The 25276-nt window shown below is 39.0% G+C and overlaps 1 protein-coding gene across 1 annotated transcript; it reads right to left on the bottom strand.

Moving 5' to 3' along the window:
* Positions 1 to 1166: 1166 nt before the first annotated feature.
* Positions 1167 to 24540, bottom strand: LOC145493560 (uncharacterized). Its single transcript, XM_081473059.1, has 8 exons — positions 24520 to 24540; positions 22923 to 23718; positions 21903 to 22226; positions 5876 to 8202; positions 4842 to 4881; positions 3913 to 4134; positions 3164 to 3241; positions 1167 to 1909 (listed from the first exon to the last, which is right to left on the bottom strand). The coding sequence occupies exons 1-8, from the start codon at positions 24538 to 24540 to the stop codon at positions 1716 to 1718; spliced, it is 4002 nt and encodes a 1333-aa protein (XP_081329185.1). The 3' UTR covers positions 1167 to 1715.
* Positions 24541 to 25276: the final 736 nt, after the last annotated feature.

Raw genomic sequence — 25276 nt, forward strand, 5'->3', positions numbered from 1 at the left:
ATTGAACTATTGTTTACATTCACAGTCAGTTTTTATTCATTACATTTCCACAGAACTTTGTTGGTGGCCTGGGTTGGAGTCGTCGCATCGTAATGACCGCCTCTAGCTACTAAAAAACAGTATCAACATTAATGAAAACTATAGCAAAATTCTCGAACGTGATTGGCTATCAGCAGCCCGATTTGAGCATTAATTGGACAGTACGCGTCATTTTGCGCGCGCTGTTGCGGTGCACTTTGTTGAGTAAACTGCTGTGTTTTTCAGCATTCATAACGACGTTTAATCGTTCAGCGCTCAATCGATGGTTTGTTCGTTTCTCGAATTTTTTTATACTTTTGATTAATTGATAACAGGACTTCCGCGTCGTCCAATTCAGTCTGTAATCATACTCGTGATTAACAAATCGGACTTCCGCTTCGCGGTCGTCCGATTTTGTTAATCACTCGCATGATTACAGACCGAATTGGACTCCACTCAGTCCTATTACCATTATTAATAGCTGGTATAAAAACCTAGAATTACAATAAACTAGCAAACATTAAGAGTAGAAAAATAGCACGGTTATTTCAAAATATTGAATCATACAAAATGCACACTGATTTCAGCTATCAGTCATCAATTTCGAGCCTCGTCCTCAATCTCGTACATTTTATACATTACGACTTTTTATCTATCTGTCAGGGACAATATCTTCATTGGAAGTATAGTCCAGTAAAGCTACGAATTCCTTGGACAAGCAGCGAACTATATTTAAACTCTCTCTAATTTTAATGAAAGAGGATGAGTATTCTTGTACATCTTCACCTATTCTCCCACTTAAGTTTTGCATCTTTTAAAACTTTCTTGAATTTATGTTTCATTTGTTTTTATTATGTTTCATTTCTTTTCCTGAGAAACTTGTCCGGGTGTCATCTATTTTCTCTAGATATATGTTACTACTCAACCCGACTAACCCCAGTGACGCTACATATGCATGTAATTCTATAGTCTACTTTCTTTTGTATTCCTATGTAGTCATAAATGTGCTTCTCCGGGTTTTTTTATATTCAGCTGTGGCTTTGCCCGACCAAATGTCACAGAACAGATTACCGGCTCTTGAATAAATTCAGGTATATTGCGCCCAGTAATGTACGTGAGCACTGGACACCAAAATACCTGCAATGTACTGTATTTGTTGTTGTTGTTTTTTTTTGTTTTTTCTATAAAAGATGAAAATTTCCCTTACTAAATCAGCTAGAGTGTGCATACATTGCACAAGGCTCTACGACCTCGTGTTTGTAAACCATTAGGCACTTAAAACGTTACATGGCGTCGCAAGATAGGCTAACAAAAATATCCCGGGGAGACTCCAATATAAAAAGGACGGGGCTGCTCGTAAAAAATTTTGAAAAGAACCCCTAAGAGCTACCAAGATCCTATTTTGTTGATGTGGCTTGAAATTTTTTTCACCCCTAAGAGGTACCAATTCCCAAACAACACATTATTTCTAGCTCAATACCTTGAAAGGTACCGCAAAAGCTCGTGCTGTTGACCTTTTGAGAACGAACACAAAAATCGCTTTTATCCCCTAAAAGGTTATACGAGCATCACCGTCCTTTTCATATGGCAGTACCCCCCCGGGTTGAAAATATGCGCACGACTACCACTTTGTATTCTACTTTGGCTAACATAAACTGATTCCGCATTTTGAAAGAAACACACCCGTAGTCACCTTTTTACAGGAGATCAGCTATCACAGGAAACCCACGTTCGTTTAACAAGTCGTACAGGTCACCCACAGTTATACAGCGTTGCCTAGAAATAAAAGTTAGGGCTGCGTCAAGTGGGTTCAGAGTACGGTTGTCGAGAAAACGAATCTCCGGCGTAGTCAAGCCCAGAGCCTCAGCAACCACTTTCCATTCCTCTCCGCCTGTGACACAGAAAAACATAATTGTCTATATTCTTCAACACTTTGCAGATGCTAGGCTATGGGCAGTCTACCTTACATTGATTCGTCTTTCATTTTCGTCAAGGCACATAACAAAAACTGCCCGCAACAGCATGATCATTGTAAAACTGTAAAATTAACATTTAAACCAGATACAAGATGGCATTTAATTAATTCTTTTCTAAACGGACCAGGTTTTATCCTTTGTTGTGTGTGGTTTTGGAAGGCCCGTGACAGGGGGAAAGGCCTAGGATGAAGGGCAAAGCGACATCGCTGTTTGTGTCGACTTTCAGAAAGGAGTTGTTCCGTAACCGAAAACGTGCACTAAAATTGCTGTAAGCGACATCCCAAAAACTCGGACCATGCAACATCATCACGTACGAGAAAATGGTAGGTGAAGTCTGAACTGGAGTATAGTGACCCATCAAGCTAAGAGTGCGGGTATCTACGGTTACCGTGGCATGAAGTGACTAGAAGCATTTCTACCCACCCCTCCCACCCCCCTGATGGGGTGCTACTCCATTGCAGGGTTACTCCTTAGTATTAAATTTACAGGTACCCATTTATGCACCTGGGTGAAGAGAGGCACTGTGAGAGTAAACTGTCTTGCCCACACAACACAACACAGTGACCAAAAACATATGGCTCGAGCCCGGACTGCTCTATCGGAAGTCCAGTACGCTAGCCCGGCCACAATGCCTTCGACATCATCATATAAAGGTTAAGTCTAATCTCTAGTTTTTCATCGCAATCTAACTGTTTCGTAGAAACACGATTTTAAACCAGTCAGGGCGCGTTTTTTCTTTGGGTTATTTTCTACTTGCCATATTTATGACAGAACACAATCCCTTCCCTACCCCTGGATATCATTGTCATTGACCGGCAAATGTTGGTAAGATCTCCGTGATGTCGTTGGCTGCCTATTGACAGTCAAATTAAGTCGTTCTTTTTGATATCCCTACGTTGGTTTTGTTCAGGTCGTGAATAAGTCGTTTGTAAGATGCAAGTCAGCCGTGACTGTTGAAATTTGAGGCGTTTGTTCAAAGTTGGTCTACAAAAGTCCCACTCAATTCTGTGGTTTCTAGCTCATAGGTAACAAGAGTCTTTTTTAATTTTCAGAAGTACCTTCACCCAGACGATTACTCTACACCAACTTTGAATAATTTTGTTTGAACATGATTGGCTTTAAGTTTAGGATATGGTACTATTTGTTCTACACAAAAAAGTAACACTTACCGCACAAGTTAATTGTAACCTCTCTTCCCTTGGAAACAGGGATATTTCGAACATCAAGTTGCTCAGACAAAAGAGGGCCTAAAAAAAATCAAAGGGTGAGGCCGTAGGGCAAACAGATAACGGAGGATATTTCCTGCAGGTGCGAATGTAAAACCCTAGACTGTAAACAAGAACACGTGATCGACACTAAAACACCGTCTGCATCTGAGTGATGCGGGAATTGTTGAGGGCGGTACGGCTGATAACAAGACAGGCCCGGAAACCCGTCAGCACCTTGGCAAATAACAATGCAACTCGTTACGATTGGCTATTAAAAACTTTCATATAAATTGAACTCTTTTAGTCAGTTCATGCTCTATCTTTTTTTACAGTGGATTCTTTTCTTTGTTTTCTTTAGGCGTGATTTTCATGAAACAAACAACTTAGTAAAAGATTTAATAGTACTAGCAAGTGGTTAGCCCTACAGTAGAATACTTGTAAGTCAGGCACACGCTTATTGGTAGAACAATTCAGATGCACGAGTGAAGAAAAACCGGAGTAATTAAAACTCCTGACGCTCAGAGTTTTGGTTAATGGAGAGAAACAGTAAAAGGAAAGATATTCAAGAGTAAGCTGATGGTGAAGTCAATTTAACCGGTAGCAGCCCTTTACCATTTTAGCGTATGTCGACCGTGGGCTATTAGTGTAAATGTCCTTCAATAAGTAATAAATATGGAAGGGAAATTGACAACATGAAACCAGTAACTCACCAGTAGTTCCAGCTGGTGTAATCTTTCTCAAATGTTGGAACACGTCATGCCTGTCTGAATCTTTAGATTTCCTTGCCAAGCAACGGATCAATGCCTTGGTCTCACAATCTGGTTGTTCCAGAGAAGCTTGCTTCAGCTGTAGTTGAAGTATAACCTCTTTGGCGTCACATGATTGTGACAGAAGGGATTTTTTAACCTCATCAGGAAGAGCGATTTCTTTAGCTGGTAAAAATAAAAGAAAAGTCAGGTACAGTCGGTAGTTTCCCACGGGCCTGCCATTTATTTGAACTATTTCTATGCTCCCACAGTTTATCCATACCAAAAGAATCGGTTTCTTTTACTTTCGCGACCGTCCGATTTCTCTTTTTTTGCAGGTGATAACTTAAACTTCCCCTAACTGCTGTGTTCCTTAAAATGAATACAACGATAATGCTCTACTTTTTAACACATCCTTTCAAGAACTAGTTAATTAAGACCATTTAAAAGTGCTTTCAAACAAAAAATTGCCAATGTTTACCAACCAGTCACTAGTCGCTAAGTGTTGCAACGAACGACAAAACGCGGTTCATTTGAACCCAGTCCGGTTATCCTAGGTAAACAGGTAATTTTTTTACGTTACTACTAATAATAATAATAATGATAATAATGATAATAATAATAATAATGATAATGATAATGATAATGATAATGATAATAATAACAATATTTACAGAGGATATCACCAAGCTAACACTAAGTTAATTAGGGTGGTCCCCTATCTACATTACTGAAATGTACTATGCGGAATAAAAAACTGAAGCTTAAAAATTTAAAATTACAAGGATAAAAAATAAAAAATATATATATACAAGAATATGTTAATTACAAACGGTTACTTCTGTTTCTACTGCTAGAAATAACTAAATAAAGGAACACAATAAACCTGTTACCTTCCGCCAAATTTCTCCTAATATGTTCCGCAGCTTTGAGCTATAGCCGGAAAAAACAATAACATCTTCAGTTACAATAGCATTTTTGGCGTGTGCTCAAAGACATGGAGTAAATCAGTTAACTAACAAATACCCAAACATTAAGCCCAACAATACCAATATCCCAGCAATAAGCCCAACTTGAAATTTAGGAGAATTGCTACTCCCCCTGGGTGGGATGCTAGTCCATCGCAGATCAGTTACTTCCTACCGTTCTGTGAGGTTGCCCCTACAACTCGTTGCTATCCATTTATACACCTGAGTGGAGAAGGGCACTGTGAAACTAGTGTCTTGCCCAAGAACACAATGCAATAATCCTTACTAGGGCTGGAACCCAGTATGCTCGATCCGGAGTACAGTGTACTGGCGCGCCACCCCACAAATAAATGAGCAAACTCTGAATGATTGGATTGCTCTTTATGCACAAAATCTCATTTTAACATATACTTTCTTTCCACGAACTTTTCATGTCCTCGGGCATTCCAAGCATTTGATAGTACATTATATAAACGATATCGATACATTACTTTTGACATCAATACGCCCTAAATAATAACTATAAACTCCTAATGTTGAAGGCCGGGATTTCCATTTCTCTATCTTCCTCAATATTCTATAGCACAATTAGTTCATTCCCAACATTGACTGCTTTACATGGGCAACTACTTTCAAAACGAATTCATTCTAGAAAAAGCACTTCAATGCTACCATTGGCACGTTCTCACAAATACTTTTTTTTTTCCATGTTTACGCTAATTTGCTAATTTCGTGCGGTTAAATAATACAAACTCAGTCTGTCCAAGAGCGAGTAGAGTAGTACATGTTTCGTATCAGCCGCCTAACAATTATATGTTTTTCATTCCTGGAAACAAAGCTGTCAATACGCCACCGGCAACATAGTTATTTGTTTAGCTTTATGACCCACGACGTTCCTGCACTGTCATTTCGCGAAAACTTCACTTAAGTCACATCCAGTGAATCTTTCTATTATTTACCTGATTTTTTTGAGGCAGCAACCATGGTGCAAACTGCACGGTCTGAAATCTCTTGTTCTGTGCAACAGCAGACTTGTCGCAAAGCAGAGTCTTGACATCGATTAGCTGAGACTCAGACCAGAAGTGTAGACACTCCTCTTGCTCGCATCCTTTAGCACGATGTGTGCGACAGTAGTTAACTGAACTTCCTTGACAACAGACTGGACAGATGAAACTGACTTCATACTTCAGATTCTTTAGCCAACAGAATTCCTTGCGCATGGACTCGAGTATCAATCCCAGTTGCCTACGCACTGCACGAGCACAGGCGTCACAGCTAACATCTGCAGACAAAGAAAGCTTTGATTGTGGAATGCCTGCGAACTGGCCATTACTGGAGTTCCCTTGGTGAACAACAACTTCAATGGAAAATGAATGGCACAGGAGGACTACAGAGCAGTTTTCGTCTTCAGAGATGTAAAAACTGGCGAAATTGTGGTACAACTGAGGATTTACTGGAATCATACTTTCATCTTTGGCCCACTGAAAGAATTGCAGCACCAGTCGGGGAAATAAACCACGCAAAACATGACCAGATTCAAATTTAAGAAAAAGAGAAGGTATTTGTGCCGATTTAATCAGTTCCGCGATGTCCTCCAGTGGATGAAACATCAACATCGATGGAACCAGGTACTGCTTACTACATGACTCATCAGAAGAAGGCAAAGGACAAAGCAAGCTGAACTTCTCCATGATTGCAATGAGACTCTCAGGGGTTTCTCTGTTGTCAAATAAAGGCGCCCAAACATGGTCTAATAGCTTTTCCTCCAGGATCCCTTCTTTCTCAAGCTTGCACCACAATTTTTTAAATTCCTTCTCTTTTCCGTGATAGGGCCTAATTGTTATTACTTCCTTGAACACATCAATCAACCACTGAGGGTCCAAGACCACCAATCTGTTTAGCTCTGGAGTGTCAGCAAAGTGAATCACAATTCTCTGGTCATGCAGAAAATTCAGCAGGGTATAGAATTGATCATCATCAACGATATTACATACTTCTGATGCAACTTGTTTTGCACGGTCAAGAGGAATGCACTTGTGGCCATCTTCTTTCATGACTTGAAGTGCCCTCTCATATCTTAACCACTTGATTGGAATGGCCTCTTTCATCTGTGGGAGTTCCTTAGCAACGTCAAGAACCTCCTTACGCAAGCGCACAACCTCTGAACACTCAAATTCATTGCCAGACTTGGTATTATCCACAACAAAGACTTCGTGATATAAGTGGGTTTCGTATGGTTTGGTCTGTAGAGAACCAAATACCTCATTGGCGAGTGTGGTAGAATCACCACCATCATAGGGTATGTCAGCATGAGTGCACACTAAGAATACTGGTGGAAGCCTGTCTGGCAACATTTCAGATTTGGGACCTTGTTGGCCAGCTATATCGTCAACGGCTAAGGAAGCAATAGACGACATCCAGAACTCAAGATAATCCAAATTGGTTTTGAAATCAAAGCTGTCCTCAAATTTTGTAAACATTCCTTGCTTCATAACTGATTTGGCTCTTTCATGTGGATTTCGGCTGAGGTCATTAACTAATAAATAGATCGCTCTTGGAGTAAGAAAGAGTGGATGCGTTGCATAGTATACCGATTGTCCACCAAAATCCCACAACACTGAATATAGGTCTTCTTTGTCTTCCACCTTATCAACTTCTCGCAGCAACATTTCAATCAAAATTGCTACATCGTCTGGCATGCCAGTTATGCTGTCAATACTGGGGTTTGGATCGCTGGATGTCTTAACATGGGACGTTTCACTAGATCGGGAGTCTTTAGAAACTTCAGACAAGTTATCATCATCAAGAATAGCACCATTAACCACAACTGAAGTGGATGAAGCCGAAATTGAGTCATTTACGTCTCTTTTAGTGGAATCCTCGCTACTTTCATTAGGTACCACATCTGATGTGAAATCCTGAGTAAACTCTGGATCACTTTCCTTAGACATGCTTTCTTTTTGCCTCAGATGTTGGACGGTCAATCGGGCTGCATGGTGTTCATAGGAAATAGGTGTCTCAGAATTTGTGTCTTGGTTCTTCTCCCCTGCTTTCCAAACTTCAGTTGAAACTTTGAAATGAGAAGGATCAACTTTGATCCCTACAGTGCTGTCTTCGTCAGGGTTGAACGGTTTTCCCATAAGTGAGTTCTTTAAGCTAGTCTTTCCTGAGCGGTCCTGTCCAATCAACATGATTGGCACCCTCTTGTCGAACGTCCTCCCCTCAGCAAGGGCCGTTCTGTAGGCTTCCAAAGCCAAAGGTCCTCGAGCAAGAATCTCTGGAGGCACTATTGTGGAAGAAAGTCATTATGTAAACGCACCTAATATACACAAACCATTATTGTACTGCTCGATTGGAAACTTGTACAAAAAGGAATTATTAAAGAAACACTAATATTTTAGGAAAGGACTTCTGCAGAGCAAAACGAAAACAGGCAAAAACTCAACATTTGTAAAAGAAAATAAGGTAAACGTGTTGGTTAGTTACTGTTGAGACAAGGAGGTACCAAGACTCTTCATCTAATCTAACTTAGCCAATGAACGCCTTCGATCGGTAACTATGACTGGGCCACACGGACAAACTAGCCTTGGAAGATTAAACATCCTTTAGAATACTAACCCAAACACTTTCAAACGACTCTCACAGACAAACTACAAAGTTCTTGAAACAACCAATAGAAGTTAAAGTTTAGAGAACAAGAAACCTAAACAGGATCTTTGTGGGAGATTCAGACCAACGCCAGTAGACGAACCCACACATGACCATCGATAGGGTATTGTTGGGAGCTAAAGCACTCTTGATAAACTAAGATAAACAACTTGAAGTGATTAGACTCCAAGATGACCATACGAGATTCCTTCTTCAGCCCTGTCTCCCACTCGATGGTTTTTTTGAAATATCCCAGTCTGTGATAAACGTTGCTTAGATTGCCGAATGACGTTCCTTTCCCAGCCCAGTCTCCAACTTCTTTAGCAATCATTAGAATACGTTTATGGTACTCGATGGCTCTTCTGAAATCTCACAGCACGAGGTCGCAAATTTACGTGACATTACGGGATACGTAAAGTTCCGTAAAGTTGAACTGACTGCTTTACGGAGAGTTAATAAAGACATGTAAAGCTACGTAAAGTTGTCAATGCTGTAAATTTCCGTAAAGATAATTTGAAGTGAACGTAAAACTTTACGCCAAGGCATGTAAATTGCCGTAAAGGAACCTAAAAGGTCATGCTATGATTTAAGTGCCTTTCGACAACTTGACTTGCCGCAAGTCGACTTCTCTAAAATCAGCGACGAAGTCGCGTCAAACGAGCGCGACGAAGTCGCGAGAAGTGACTAAAAAAACACTGCGGAAATGGACATTGATATGAAATGGACTCTTCGCGCTTTTAACAAGGGAAAACATGTTTTTGACAAACTAAACGACATATTCGAGTTACTGTTAGTTTAAAACTTAGCTTTCTGGTTAGAATTTTTTCAAAACCAGACCAGTTTTCATACGCCTCGGAAGACTGGGAATAATATCACCCGTACCGCCCTAGAGTGGAATCCTCAGAGGTCCAGAAAGAGAGGCCATCCAAAGCAGTCCTGAGGGCGTAGTGTGCAAGACGAGCTCGCCAAGAAGAACATCACTTAGTAAGAGGCAAAGAGAACTACCAAACATAGAGTCAGGTGGAGATCCATGGTTGACGCCCAATGCTCCACAGCAGAAGCGAAGATGGCCTAGTAATAATATTAAGGGTTATAATTCTTGATTGGTAAGAGGAATCAAGCTCGTTTCGCAGACGTTTTGGTGTGTTCAGCCGAGAGAGTCTCGAGACCTTCAGACAAAGATCTTTTCCCTGAGGGATGAGTTTAACTCCGGAGCCCGCAGTGCAAGGAAACTCCTTTAGGTGTGCTCTTACTGTAACGGACCAGTAGCTTCCTCCCTATCATCATATCAACATTGCATTATCACGAAGACGAAAACACTTTTATTGGATTTTTCCCTCGGATTTACTTTTCAAACGAAATCGACTTTAAATGTGCATCGAAAAGACTTACATCAGCATCCTGCCCTACCTTCGACAAGTACTGATCAGCGGTTTTCCACATTAGATACTAGGTTCTTTCAGTTTTCGCGCCATTTTGGCGTCCTTTTTGAAAGGTGTGAAATGTCGAATCTTGCATCGATCTTTTGGTCCTTTTTCACTGTTTAAAAACTCTACTTTGGCGGGCAAAATTCAGTTCACCTCCCCTTCTTCTCTGTACACGATTTCAAGCATTTCTAGTGGCATAAAGTTGGTGAAAACATCGATGCATACGTGGGTACGACTCAACAACAACAGGTAAGCCCGTGTGCCCTTCCTGGGTTGTCTTGTACGTACGAGTAAGTTAAGCGTAAGTTTCCAGGGTAAATTTCAGCTGTAAAGTTTGCTTAAGATGTATGGAATTGCCTCTGGTTGTAAATGTTTCTTTAACAAGCAGAAGCTAAACACTGTGGAATAGACTTTTAGCTATGTATAGATATTGTTCTGTACGATTACCTCTGCCATGCATGAATATCATTTCATGTCTGCGAAGTTTTCTTTCGAAATATTTTTTCTCTGCGAGTAATTTTTCTAAGATCAGTCCATGATTCTTTAATCCTGTTTCGAAAATGTTCTGTAACTTTTAACTGCGACTGAATATGACAACACACAGACAATTTTTTTTAGCGTTTGTGTCCAGAAACTGAGAAACAAGTTAAATTAACAAGAAACAAAGTTCGCATTGACTTGTACTGTAGTTTTCAAAATGTGATTTCCACGCTTGCACTTAAATGTGTAGAAAAAATTGGACAATTCATTTTATCTGAAAGTCCTTGGTATAGTTCGATAACCAGCTCTATAAGTTTTAATTTAATTAAACCGGACGCACTACATCCCTTGCTGTGAGACACCTCTATAGGTACGTGTATATGGTAACCTTAAGAGCGTTCCAATTATTGAAACAAATACTGAAGTTCAATATTAAAAATAGCAATTCATTAATTCATCCTTGAAAGGAACGCCCTGAGTACATGCATTTCTACTGCACATTTTATCAGCTTAACTTTTTCTGTCAGTGTTAGAAAAAAACATAACCATTTTGTGTCTTTGAGGCAAAGCCGTGACAGCAATCCATACGCTTTGTTGGTCCTGTGCGTGCATACATTGTACCTGCTGCAGTGGTTTGCGTCAATCAAGTTGATCTTTTGTGTATGTCGGCAAAAAACTTTTCATCGACTGAGACAAGCTACTACATGTATCCATGCAAGGAAAATTCTGATCAGATTTTGAATCAGAATTTCAAGTCAGGATTTTGAGTCAAGATTTCAAGGCAGGACTGTTTTGAGGGTGTGAAAGGGGTAAATATCCAGGATGATAAGTGCAGTGTAACTTCAAGCAAGCCAGAAAGCTAACTAGTAAGTCAGAACCGTGATCGGCTTGAACTCCTAACTTGAGATCCTAGCCAAAATCCTGATAAATTTGAAAGCCAGACTCAAAATTCTAACTCAAGACTTTATTGTAATACTGACTTGAACAATAGGTATCCTCAGTCTGGCAATATTATTTTGAGTAGTCATTAGGTTTGCAATAGTGTTAAATTGATGTCTAAAAATTGATGCATCTCCTGACTATGTTAGAACCCTATGCATCAGACTTGATAGTTAACTTTTATACTAATGTAAACGGGTTTTTTTCTTAATCCTGGCCAAGTTTGTTCATTTTTTAAAGGGTGATAATCTTTTAACAACAAAGTTGTGTTTTTGTCAGAAGCGTATCTAAAGAGGCATCAATTGGTTATATTAATAGTTGCTTTAGTTAACTTGAAAAGTCTGAATTAAGAGTACAGGTACGTTTACATTTTGTACCTTTTTCCCAAGTTAGACGCAATGCGTTGCTGTTCCATTTAAACTCACACAATGATGATTGTACATTCTTAAACTGCACTTAGCGTCTGCAGTGCTGCGAAACTATCTTATTGGTTCTGTTTTATTACATTTTGAATTTGCAATAAATGATTGCTCGCCTGCAACTCGTCGCTTGCTTTTACTTTTTTCACTGGGGAAGATACGAGTTGAACGAGAAATGTTCCAGCATAAAAGCAATGATTAAAGCCAGAGATGATCACGGGCTAAAAAACGCTAAAGTTAAAGGCCGATTTCTTTATATTGACAAGGACGGGTGCGATCATGAGAATATTCCTGCTTTCTGGAAATAATTCAATATTTTGGACACAACTCATTTGTTTTTTCCTATGCAAATCTCTTGCAATTTTTTTGAAACAAATGAAATTAACTACCGAAAGAAATTAAGAAAAAACCTATCCCCTTTAGTTTGCAGAAAACCTTCAATTCTCTCCAGTTTCGGTAATTAAAACCTCTGAAATATGTTGGGACCTAAGTCTAACAAGGTGGTTTTTTATATGTTAGTAAGTTTTGTGTCCGTGTTGTTCTTTCTCTGCAGTTCGTCAGGTCAAAACACGTTATCTCGATTTGTTAGCTTTCTCTTCGGCTCCCGCATGGCTTGCTTTTCTTTGTTTTCTTGTATTTTGTTTGATTACAACGGATCTTAAAGTATGTTCACTTAATGTGCGAGGTTTAGGAGAACAATTAAAAAGGAGGGAAATTTTTAATTGGTTACGAACAAAAAATTACTCAATTTATCTACTTCAGGAAACTCATAGTGCAGAAAGCACCAATCCTGTAGGGTCCTCGGAATGGGGCCTCAAACCTCTGTTTAGCTCATATTCCGCCTCCAGCCGAGGAATTGCTATCCTCTTCAACAATAATTACACTTTCCAACTTCAAAGATCGTTTTTAGATAATACCTGCAGATTTATTATATGTGATATCAAAACTAATGAGAAACGTATCACCTTGGCTACAATATATGCGCCAAATGAAGACGACCCAGGTGTTTTTAAAGATTCCACAATCACTTAAGAGATTTTCAGTGCGATGACATCATCATAGGAGGTGACTTTAATTTAGTACTGGATACAGACATAGATAAAAAGGGTGGCCGCGCCAAAACGCACACTAAAGCAGTTAAGGTAATTAAGGACCACATGGCTGAATTAGATTTGGAAGATGAATGGCGGCTTTTAAACCCCGATGGCCGCAGATACACTTGATTAGATTTTTTTCTTGCAAGTCAGAGCCTTACTTGTAAAACATATCAGCAGGTTTTAAAACAGACCATTCTTTGATAACAATAACATTGGCACTTTATTCGAACCGAAGAGGTCCAGGGTTTTGGAAATTAAACACGTCTCTTTTATCAGCCTTGAAAGGGAAAAATGTCCGTTTTGTTATAAAAACTGCAGTAAAGTGGCTGCCAAGGTGTCATTCAGGCAGGTACAGTTTGTAAGTTAAGCCCGACAGTGCAATTCACTCTGCAGGAATTTTTTCTTCACTTCTTCTTTGCACTCTTTCTTTTTTCCAGTCACCCTCCCTTGCATAAATTATTGTCTGTTTTTTTCCCCACCCCCACCCCCCATCACTTTTCTAATGGTGAAGTATTATTTTTACCATTTATGCTAGAGTGATTTTGTCATCATGAATGTTGTAATTTTGCGGTAGGGAATAGATCTCATTATATTCCTGTATGCTGTTCTTAACACCGTACGGCTGTCATACATTCAACTGTATGTCTTTACAGTCACTTTTGGGAAGTGCCCTAAGACTATGTAGAATTCCAGTAATCTTTTAAAAGGTAGTATTAATAGCATATACTATGAAAAGGAACTGAACTATTGCTGGATGTACAGCATAAAGCTAGGCAAATAATTCAAGACTGTGTACATGTAAAAATTCATGCCACTGCTAAGTCAATTGCAAACATTGTATAAAGGTGGCTGTGTTATAAACAATATTGTTTCAGAAAGGAAGGACAATAAGTACATGGTTTAAGGTTACTGTATACCTTTAGGTGTCTCACGTCCAAGCAAAGTAATATTTAAACCCCTATATCAAATCAAAGCTTATAGAGCTGGTTATCAAACTACACAATTTTTTTTAACATTAATTGTGCAATTATCCAGGCCCCCTAATGGGAGCATCCAAATCACCCTTTGAGAGCTTAAGGTCAACGCAAATTTTGTTGTTTTTTTTTTTTTTGCTAATTTAATTTGTTTAATTAAGTGCTTAAACAATATCTCAGCATTTTGTCATATTCAATTTCAAAGAAAAGTTACAGAACATTTTCGAAATAGGAAAAAAAAATATGGAGGGATTTAACAAAAATCGCTCTTGGGGAAACATATTTCGAAATAAAATATTCAGGACATGTTTTTGTTGTTTATATGTCAAATTAGTCACCTCACTTGAACACAAGACACCTCAGAAGGCATATGGTAGCCTTAAAGTCAGTTAAAGACATCGTCTGCATTTAATAACAGAGTGATTCTAAACCATATCATAATAAGACTCTATAATTAAACACTTTCATTCATGACTGCATAACTTTCATGACCTAAACTAAAGGCAAGATCAAGATCAGATCTTGACTGACTGTTTTTTCAAAAAGAGGAAGCTTGGGATGGCATAACACCAGATATACATGCTTGCCAAGATAACTTGACCTCCAAATTTGTGTATATTGTTTCAACCAGCACATTAAATATAGACTAAGGACAACAAACGAAAAGCTCCTAGATGGAATGCAAACAGGTTTTTAGATCCACTACAAAAAGTGTTACTCTTTTCTTCAGGTTTAGACTGTGACTGAAGCGTCATCTTGTTCAAGATCATATTCCTGAAAAGGTTGCGGCGATAATATTTGCAAAAATTTTCCTAATAGGCCTGTTGCAATAGTGGATGACATTGCCTGGGCAAAGAAAGGAGATCTTTCAGTTTCATTTGTTTATTTGTGATTATACAAGTAATAAGAAAGATACCAAATTTACATAATCCAGACCTGCCCTTTTTTGCCCTGTGTCCAAGACAATTCAGGAGACTTGCATGAACTCTTCAGATCACAAAAAATACATCAAAAAATCACAAAAAATACATCACTCCTCATCAGTGCCCAACAGGACACCTTAGGCCATTTAAGTACTCAACAATTAATTACACAAGATGCAATTGTGTATGGTACTGATAAACATGATGCACGTGCTCAACTTTCATGAATGCATACACATTGCTGATGAAAACTTTGAATTAGCACAAAACCAAATGACTTTTAAGTAATTAAATTAGAAAAAAGGAGACAGAGAGATCTAGAGCTGGTATACATGTACACATACTTGAGGCCAGATTGGGTAAGACTGAATGTTTTTTTTTTACCCTGAAAGTCCCAATATTAATATTGTTTCAAACCAATTAAAACCTAGAAAATCACTAAACAGTTTAATTATTTCAGTATGTATTGCCTGTACGGCTTATTACCCAAGGGAAAACAGCACATCCCTCTAAATGAAAGAGTTGCTACAGGATTAAGTACCCAAGAAAATAACTTTTAGCTCCTGAACTTTCTGGCTTGCAAAAAAAGTGGTATCCAATAGCTCAAGGCCTACTAGCAAAAAAAGTAGTGTCCGATAGCGCAAGGCCTACTAGCTAGTTCCTTGAGAAATGTTTTAAGGAAATTCAAATTACAGAAGTTCAAGTGCTGTGAGAGGTGACATGTTGGGGGGCTAACGAGAATGACTTTTTTGCAAGTACATCACAGTTATGGCTTACCCAGATGGTAGGCCAAAAAATTGGCTGTCGATTTCTTTGCACCCTGTTTATACTTACTTTGGGAGATGGTGCAAACCATTCCAGCAGGAGAAAAGTTCATATAAAAGTGAAGAGCTCTAATGTATCTTTAAGTTAGATACAATTCAACTCTCCAACTTTACACAAGGGTATACTACTAACTTTTGATGTTTTGGGGGGAGATATGGTGGAGATTTAGGGACCAAGTATATTTTAACTGCTGTATACTCATGCCCCACAAAAAATTGCAGAATCCTTTCATGAGGGATCCCTATATTAACTAATAAAGGATATAATGGTTCATTAAAATGTCGTCTTTCTGATCAAGGAGGTAGCAGAGGATACAAATGTCAGCAAAAAGCACAGAAGACAGTTCTGTTACATGATCAAAATCTCCATTACATTGAAAATGCATGCTCTTTTGCCAATGATCAAATCTATTGGTGGATACAGAAAATTCAGAAAGTGGGAGATTAATCCTTTTTAGCAAGAACACAACCTCTCCCATTTCATATGAATATCCTAAATATAATGGGTGACGCTTTAGAATGTCTGAAATATTAACTACCCCGAAAATTGAAAAAGAAACAGATTAAAATAGAAAGTAGTAAATGTTGTCGCTTGAAGTAGAAAGCCCCATGCATTTAGAGCTTGCTTGGCAAGAGGAGAGGAGCGATACTGGAGTAAGCAAAATCTTATACATTATAATTTCTGGTTGCATTGTGACTCATGCACGTCAAAACTACATGAAACAAAAATGCCACAAACAGCTTACTTGTTAGGAGTTCAAGCAGAGTTACCGACTAATTCATTCTTAAAACACAGGAAACAATATTTTGCAAAGAAATACTCAATTAAGGCTCCCCAATAACTACATAGGTACCATGCGCTTCAATTGTACAATCTCATAGCAAAGATTGGCCTTTTAATGGGATTAAGCATTATTGTATTGGTACAAATACGAATGGTCAAAAATGAAGTAGAGTCTAGAAAGTAAATTTAACAGAGCCTACAATTGATTACAGACTGATTGGGGTTTTTTATTCAATCAGCACATTCGTGTACTTAATATAAGCTTTTGCTGACAAGGATTGGACAAATCTGGAATGATATTCCAACCCACAACTCTGGTTACCTTTGTACTATCTAGTGAAACCACAACCTGCATGTCTCTTGTAAGATTTGTGTCAAGTAGAACCAATAAATTGTAGCATTTTAGCATTCTGCAAACAGAATAGAAGTAGAAATAAATTAACTAATTAATTTATCAATTATTCAAAATTATTATCATTTAAAAATATGTAGCAGTCAAAGCTCTCATAAGCAACCACCTTGGAAATTCGAAAAAGTGGTCGAAACTAGAGCTGGTTGCTTACAGGAATGAGCTTTTGTAAGCGAGCACATGGTAAAGCAATAGGGGGTGGTTGCTTACAAGAACTTCAGAAACTTATTAATAATTCATAACGAAAATTAAAAGAAATTAATGTTTAATGGGTGTCTTTATATCTAATATAGAGACGGCTAAACTTAAGTTTCAGTTTTTTGACCAAAGTAAACCCAAGTCTAAATACAAATACAATACTGCGCTCTACAAGATCTTTATCAATGAACCATTAGTGCAGTGTGCAGTTTCATTAAAGCATTGATTTACATGTAACAGACTCTGAGTGGTCACTTAAAAGAGCTTAAAAACAAAGCAAAAGTCCAGTTGGGTAATCCCAAAAGTGGTCACAGTCGCTTATGGGAGTGGTTGCTTACGAGATCTTTTCATTACAAAGTTAAAGTCACAGTTCAAATGGGGCTTCACAAAGGTGCAGACCTGGAGACCTAGGTAAAATGTGGACTGAAGGTAAAATGCAGACTGCAGACTACTGACTTCATAAGTATATATATATATTGTGTTATTGCCATTATTAGACATTGAACTCACTATCTCTTTCCAGATTGGCCAAAAGCCTACAGTGAATTTGCGAAATCAGCGTCAGTGACATCATCTAGCTGCAGAATATACCATAATCATGTCAAGGACACTCAAGCTCATGAGTAATCGTGTCATATATGACCGCAATGCATGATTTCTAAGGGTAATAATGTCAAGTTAATTGTGACTGCTTTGTGTTGCTTGCCATCAGTGAAGAACCAAAGACATGACCTCCATTTTTTTTTTTTTTTTGTTCAATGTATAATAAAACAATTATTAGATTCGGTTTCTGTGATATCCAGAATAATCAAGGTCTCTGTAAGGGTTATTAGCCTCAGCCTTCAGCTTTGAGTGATAATCCCTACCTCGACCTTGATTATTCTGGATATCACAAAAACCTCATCCAGTAATTGTTTATTATCAGGCACTGACCATGAACAGGGAGGCGTGGTGGCCTCATGGTTAGTGCGCTTGTCTCCAGATCAAGCGGTCCGGGTTCGAGCCCTGGCCTGACATTGTGTTGTGTTCTTGGGCAAGACACTTTACTCTCACAGTGCCTCTCTCCACCCAAGTGTATAAATGGGTACCGGCAAACTTAATGCTGGGGGTAACCCTGCGATGGACAAGCATCCCATCCAGGGGGAAGTAGAAATACTCCTAGTCGCTTCATGCTACAGAAACTGGGATAAGCTCCGGCCTGATGGGCCACTTGGCTCGTATGCAGACTTTACCTTTACCTTTACCTTTACTGACCATAAAAATGATTATTCAGGCTAATGTAGTGAAAGTCTGCATTCCGGTTAGCCTGAATAACGCTCTGGAATGTCACTCCCTGGATGTAACCCAGGTTAGGCTAATTAGCCTGAACAACACTTGGCCCAGGTTAGCCTGTTTACAGTTAGCTCTCAATGGTGGAAATGGTAACATGATTTGAAGTGAAAAAGGCTTTAGTCTGCTGTCTCCATTTTAATAAAATCTATTTTTAAAAAAAGGTTAGAAGTTTTCTTGGAGTAGCTTGAAAACTTTTTGTTTTCTTGGTTTATGTAGAGTTTTTTTTAAATATAATTGTACTTATGTATATAAAGTTTGACATTTTATTCACGGGGATTTCCCTAGTATGGCGCCTCAGTGCTTTTGGTCACTTCCATCTCCTGTTTCTATAATTTTAATCACTATTTTTGTAAGTACAGTGTATGGAGTAAATGAAATAAATCCAAATATCTAAATCTAACACTGGTCTGCAGCCTAGATATTTCTGCATTTTACACCCACCCCTATGGGGGGTACTCCCTTATATGGGCTATATAGGTATGTGCGGCCCCAAAGGGTATGGTTTTTCAGCTGTCGTAAATGGGATATTGAATTTTGGCCATTTCGGTCATAAATGGGGTTAATTATGCTTTTAAGAAGAAGCTACAATTTCATCATTATTGATGAGACCATCAACGAAAGCCCGTCACAAATTGTGTTTACTGCAATTTAACATTGGTCTGAACTAGGGAACTAATTATAAGGCAGGCCTAAAACAGGGTATTGATTTAAGAATCAGGTCACAAACAGGGTTTCGAATTTTTGGTCAGGTCATAAATAGGGCAGGGAAAAGCGCAGATTCTGGGCATAAACAGGGTAACAGTTTTAAGAAGCGGGCCGTACACCCCCACCCAATTTTTTTGGGAGTACCCCCGGGATTTTAACTCCCCGTCCACAGTCTGTATAGTCTGCAGTCCGCAGTTTGCATGCATTTTACACTGACTGAGTCAAAACCCAGTGTAAAATAAGCTTACTTTAATACACTGTAAAACTGTAGTCAACCCTGGAAGATAGAAGCCTTACCACTGTCAACAATGAAAAATGAGAAACAGAGATATCAGATGGCTCACCTCTTAAATCTTTTCAAGCTGCCTTCTTGGTTGTGTTTTCATTAGGACAATGTCAGCTAGATGAAAGCGGAAAAGTCCGGAAATGCAGTGAAAACAGTTCATCTTGAGTTTAGCAAGTTAAAAATGCACTCTGTTTTCACCAAAAAAACAAGCAACTATCTCGCCTATATGTCCGGAAATTCACGCCAAGTTATAGTACCTCAGGAGATGGTATAACTTGTCCTGGTAAATGCCACAGCCAATCACATTGTGTGTAGCTACAGACACCTGCCAAAGAATCTGGCGGTAGTATTTACTAGACACTCATATCATGGTTCAGTTTGCAAAACAGAACTTTTAAAACAGCAGACAAGTTCAACAGTCCTTCTCATTTATTTCGGTTTACCATTCCTACGGTCCCGTTAGATTCTCCAATTCCTTGGCCAGGACGCTACTTATGACAGGGCGTCATCGTGCAGAACGAGTTCCTGCATTACAACACTTCATGGCATCTTCCTCATTTCTGGGGACATTATCCGCATCCTCTAAAAAAATGCCTTCTTGATATCCTTCGCATAAATATAGCTAGAATCGATGCAAGAGAAGTCATTAAAAGCGCTTCCTCTCTCAGCCATTTTTGAAGTTGCACACTTTTGTAATATGAACCTTCTGAGTCAGCGGGTTAAATTCTGGGTTAAATTTCCAATGGAAACAGAGAGTGTTTGGCAGCTAAAAGCGATTGATTTACATCAACCATTGCTTGAAAAAATCAATCCACGACAAAAAAGGCGTGGGGGCGGACTCACTGCTTATTCCCCCGAAATTTGTCCATGAATTAAGGCTCAATTTTCTTTTTCACTATCACACCATCGTAAAGCTCTGCTGATTAGCAACCCTATAGAAAAAGTTTATTGAGTTTGCATGCGTGGGGCCACAAACACAAGAAATGTGTCCAATACATGAAAACCGTGCCTGTTTTCCCATACATTGATTTATTTAGTGCATACAATTCAGCCCAATAACCCTTTTAATATAATGGTTAGTTTTCCTCACTTGCATTACAATGTAATCTAACGTGGATGCCAGGGTTCTCGTTAAGTGCCGGCCACCGGCTCCAGAACTGGCTACTTCAATTTCTGAAGCGCCTACTTTTCCTGAAATAATCAGTGTTTAAGTTGTAAACAGTAATGAAAATAATAAAAATGTCTACCATCAAAAGGGACAACCTCCTTCTAAGCCATTTTTGCATTGCACAATAAAATTGCTGGTTAAGGTCTGTTTCGATCCCTAGCTGGTTCGTGTTTACCTCACCAACAAACCGCCATATTGCTTTGCATACATGCGCCTGCAATCACAAACCAAACCCAGCATGCATCTTGATTACGTACAGACTCGAAGTTAATTCATTTGTTATTTGTACTGCAAACGTTGAAAACGGCCGACTCATACCCAACAAAAAGACTGATGCAGCAAACAACAATGACCGGATTTCTAAAAAAGAAAAAGCCACAGAAGTGCTTGAAGAATCAGTAGTTGAGTCGAACGGTCAGTGGTAGAGTCATCGATCGATACCAGTGTGGATTGTATCATGCCAAGCACATCTACAGCATCAATTCCAGTGGAAATGCTACCCACTGAAAGCAAAAGCACACGTCCTGCTCTGTCCTTTAAAATTCTTAGCATTTGACCTTTTCCAAAAATTAGTAGTACTATTTTTGAGGAAATATATCCAAGAGAACGCGTGAAATAGTATTTCAGAGCCTCTCCATTTCAAAATGTTCTGGGGGAGCATGCCCCCAGACCTCCTTGGGGCTCGTGCCTTTGGCACTCAAAATTGGTATCAGCCGTCTACGCCCTAAATTAATGAGAACCCTGGGATGTAGTGCAATAGACCAATTTCGATACATAGACCTCAGCATGAGGCTCTGGGGAATAAACCCCACAAACTCTGTAGTTATGCCCCAGAGCCTCTTACTGAGGTCTGTTACTTTAGGCTGAATTTTCATATATCCAAATTGGTCTATTTCAGGCCGAAACTACAAAATCGTCCAAAATCTGCCCACATGTTGGATTATGTTATTCATTAACAACATCCAAGTAAATAACTGTAGAGCTCCGCTTTTAGGCTCGGTTAAATCTCTATTAATATTAGATCTAGTTCATGGTGCTCAATGGCTTTTTTGAAATCTTCCAGACGGTTATAACCACATGTTCGCTCTGATTGGATAGCCTGACCATGCTGCACGTGTTTGTTGAAATTTTTTTTTTTTTTAGCCAAAAATGACACTCATGAACAGAAGATAAATTCGTCCCGCTAATGGGCCCACAAGAAGAGGCCCTAAAGAGACATTTTGAGAAGAGAAAAATTTGTGAACAATTTGTATACCGTGAAACAAAATAGTTAACTTTGTAGGTCTACAAACTAGAAAAATGAATAAAATAGGCAATGGGGATAAACAAGCGTTGTGATTTGTTAATTATGAAAAAAAACACACACAAATTACCGTCTTCAGAGTCAGGGGCCACTTGTCCACTGACGGTGACTCCCTCCAAAGCTTTCATCATTCCATCTTCTTGCTTGTTCTTCTCTTTTTGTTTCATGATCTTCACTGCTTGTTCAGCGGTCATCAGCGCAGAGTGCAGGATGTCGAATGCCATTTTTTCTATCTCTGGGTTACGTTCCTTGTTCTCTTTGGTGTAGTTCCACATGAAGAATGTGTGACTGGTAGAACTTCCAGTGGCGGCTGATGCCTCGTCAAGGGCGTCTTTACACTCTTCCTCATCCTTCAGTTTGTCACGGTGAGTAACAACAGTGATGGGTGCAATTCCTTTTGGAAAACGAAAACAAACAAAAAGATAAAAATGTGTCGATGTAAGAAGAAAGGTAGTTTTTCTCATTCCCTTCCCACGTCCAGTCCGTGACATGTCGTGTTTGCTTCCAAAGATTTTGCCTGACAGTGATCAGTGTAACTTCGATTCCTGATTATCAGTAATAACATCTGGAAAAGTGTGGGCACTCTTCCTTTGCTTTACCCTGTTCTTTTGAACCCTATTATATATAGTTTAGGCTTTGCACTGTTCTTTAGCTTTACTCTGTTCTTTTGATTCCTAAAACAGGTTAGGTTTTGCACTTTTCATTTGCTTTACCCTGTTCTTTTGATCCCAATGTTAGGTTAGGCTTTGCACTGTTCTTTAGCTATACCCTGTTCTTTTGATTCCCAATATAGCTTTGCAATGAATAATGGCGGAAATTCAAATAATAATATACCCTTCCTTGCTGTTGATCAATCTTGCAATACATCAAAGCTATATACACAATTACTAATATTTTTTTTGAGAAAAGCAAATGCATGTGGTGGACGGCTTTCTTTCGCAGACAAAAGAGGAGGAAAGAGGCGGGTTCACCTTTCAGACCCCCTATCTTTTAAGCCGAGCATAAGGCCTACCCTAGATCTGCCATTGCCTGGTTAACTGCGATGATAATGTCATAGATGGAATGGCAAAAAACAAAATTAAAACGTTACCAGTTTTCCGCAGTATATCTCGGATCGGTTTCAAGTAATCTCTCAGAGCCCCCTCTCCCAGCCGTGGATCATTAGCCTTTATCCCAATGATGATCCCATGTATTCTTTGTCCAAATTCTATTTTCTGATGCAATTCCTTTGCTGTGCTGGTTTTGCCTTCCCTACGCCAAAGGATAATATCGCCAGACTGGGTTTTTCCGGTCAGGATATTCTTGAACTCAGCCACCTCGTTAGCATTGTAGTCGAAGAAACCCTTGGTGTCGACCAAGTGGAAGAACATCTCTGGCAGGTAGTCTTGGAGGGTTATGGTTCCTTCCTGTCCTGTGGTGCTATCCGGAGCAGTTCCCTTTTCTGTTTGCCTCACCGTTCGTTCACACGTGTTGATGAAGCAGCTCTTACCTGATCCCATGGGGCCGAACACCCCGATCCTAAGCTGGGTTACATCTTCAATTTGCAGTCCCAGGAAATTATCAAGCCTGGTTTTGTTACCAAATCTGTAATTGAACAATTCATCTCGGCGTCGACAAAGTTCTACCTCCAGCTGTAGACGTTTTTGCTCTACTTCTTTCCTTCTAGCCTCTTCTCCTGCCATTTCCCTCTGCAGCTGTTGTTTATATTCCTTGCGTCGCCTCTCTTCTTCTTCCAGTTTCTCTTGTTCTATACGCATTTTTTCTCTGATCTCACGTAGTCTTCGTTCATGCTCCAGCCTTAGTTTCTTCCGCTCTTCTGCTTCACGTCGATCTCTCTCCGTGTTATCCGCGTACGAGTTATGACTCTCATGACTGGAATCACCATTCTGGAAAAAGAGCACAAATTGAGTACCAGATAGGACCTTTCTTACAGGGCGCTCCAAAGGTGGACCCCTATTTTGCTTCTGACCAGTAAGTGGGGCTTGCAAAGGTAGGTCCCTCCTTGTTGTTACAAAGGGGGTGAGGTGTAAAGCTGGATTTTCTCGAGCTCCAAAAAGGAGAGGTAGGGGATGAGAGGATTTCTGTTCTTTGGGCCTTTAATAAAATATATTTTAAAGGAACAGCTAAAGGAAAGTTTCTTAAATAATTTTCAGTTTTTAATTCTTTTTAAATCTTTCAGCTCGTATAATTTTCAATTGTATTTCATACTTTTATAGTGAGTTGCATTTTTAGCTGTTAGCCTTTTATATTAGCATAGAAGAGCTAAGTTTTATTCAGATTTGCTAATAAAACTGTTATTGTTATTGTTATTGTTATTGTTATTGTTATTGTTATTGTTGTTGTTGTTGTTGTTATTATTATTATTATTGTAGGCACTGCGATGTAAAATAAATCGTGAAGATCAAATGTAAGTAATATTAATGACAAAAAGTAATGGAAACAAATTTAAACTAGGTTAAGCGATATATGAGTTGGACGATGTAAGTACTAGTAGTGCAGGAAACCAATAGAGTTTATGTTAAAAAAAAAATCATAATGTCTGGCTGGTACACTTGCTTCTGTCATGATATAGATATAGTGATATCATGATATGTCACTTTTTATCACCCTGTCAATCTTATTACCCTGTCAACCAGTATTAACAAACCCGTTCTCACTCCACCCTAGAATTTCTTTTTCTCACCCACCTTGGGCCCACTAAATGTCATTTTTATCCCTCACAACAAGTCACGCAACACGATTAGCGAAAGTATTTTCAAAGATCTCAATCACAATGCATGGAAAAAATAAGCATTTTCTTAAATGTGCTCGGATTAGCACTACATATGATACTGCAATATAAATACAAGCAGAACATTTCCGGAAAAAAAAAAATAAAAACTCATCATTTTCACTGACATGGTCAGTTCCATATCAATGAAGGCAGGCAGGTTATTTCAATTAATGGTTTTCATTCAAAAGGAAAACAATGTACTAACAAACGTAACATGCATATGGTTGTGACATTTAACATGCAAGTGTCTCTCTCCACTTAAAGAAGGCGTATCTATGCTTTTTGCATATCTGCTTTTTGTATTCAAGATGTGTTCAATAACTTGTTACGAAAGTGAAAGTAGAACTTGTGATCTACCTGGAAGTCACTGGAAGTGAAAGAAACTGAAAATGGAACGCGCACAAACTCTCCTCGCTAGCAAAATAAACGGCATGCAATGCATGCAGAGGCGATGACGTGTACGTGCTATTTCTAAAATTGTTCCAAGAAAATTGGAACATTAACAGACAGGCTGATGGTTAAGCTTAATTAAAAGTAAAAGTGAGGTACAACCTGTGTGGGAAGTAGCTGTATTGTAAGTAGCTTTGCATAGTTGGGTTTTGAGAGTCCAAGCTTACTTGTTCCCTTTGTTCAATCGTTCCTCTTTGAACTGAACAATGCAATTCACCTTT

Source organism: Orbicella franksi, chromosome 7, assembly GCF_964199315.1.
Source record: "Orbicella franksi chromosome 7, jaOrbFran1.1, whole genome shotgun sequence".
In the NCBI taxonomy this organism is placed as follows: domain Eukaryota; kingdom Metazoa; phylum Cnidaria; class Anthozoa; order Scleractinia; family Merulinidae; genus Orbicella; species Orbicella franksi.

Excerpts from the sequence above, each read along its gene's own strand:
- LOC145493560 (XM_081473059.1), bottom strand. The coding sequence starts at position 24,540 with ATGACATTTAGTGGGCCCAAG. Across the intron at positions 4,882-5,875 it reads TGCTGCCTCAAAAAAATCAG|CTCAAAGCTGCGGAACATAT; the intron begins GTAAATAATAGA and ends TTCCGGCTATAG. Across the intron at positions 4,135-4,841 it reads TAGGAGAAATTTGGCGGAAG|CTAAAGAAATCGCTCTTCCT; the intron begins GTAACAGGTTTA and ends TATTTTTACCAG.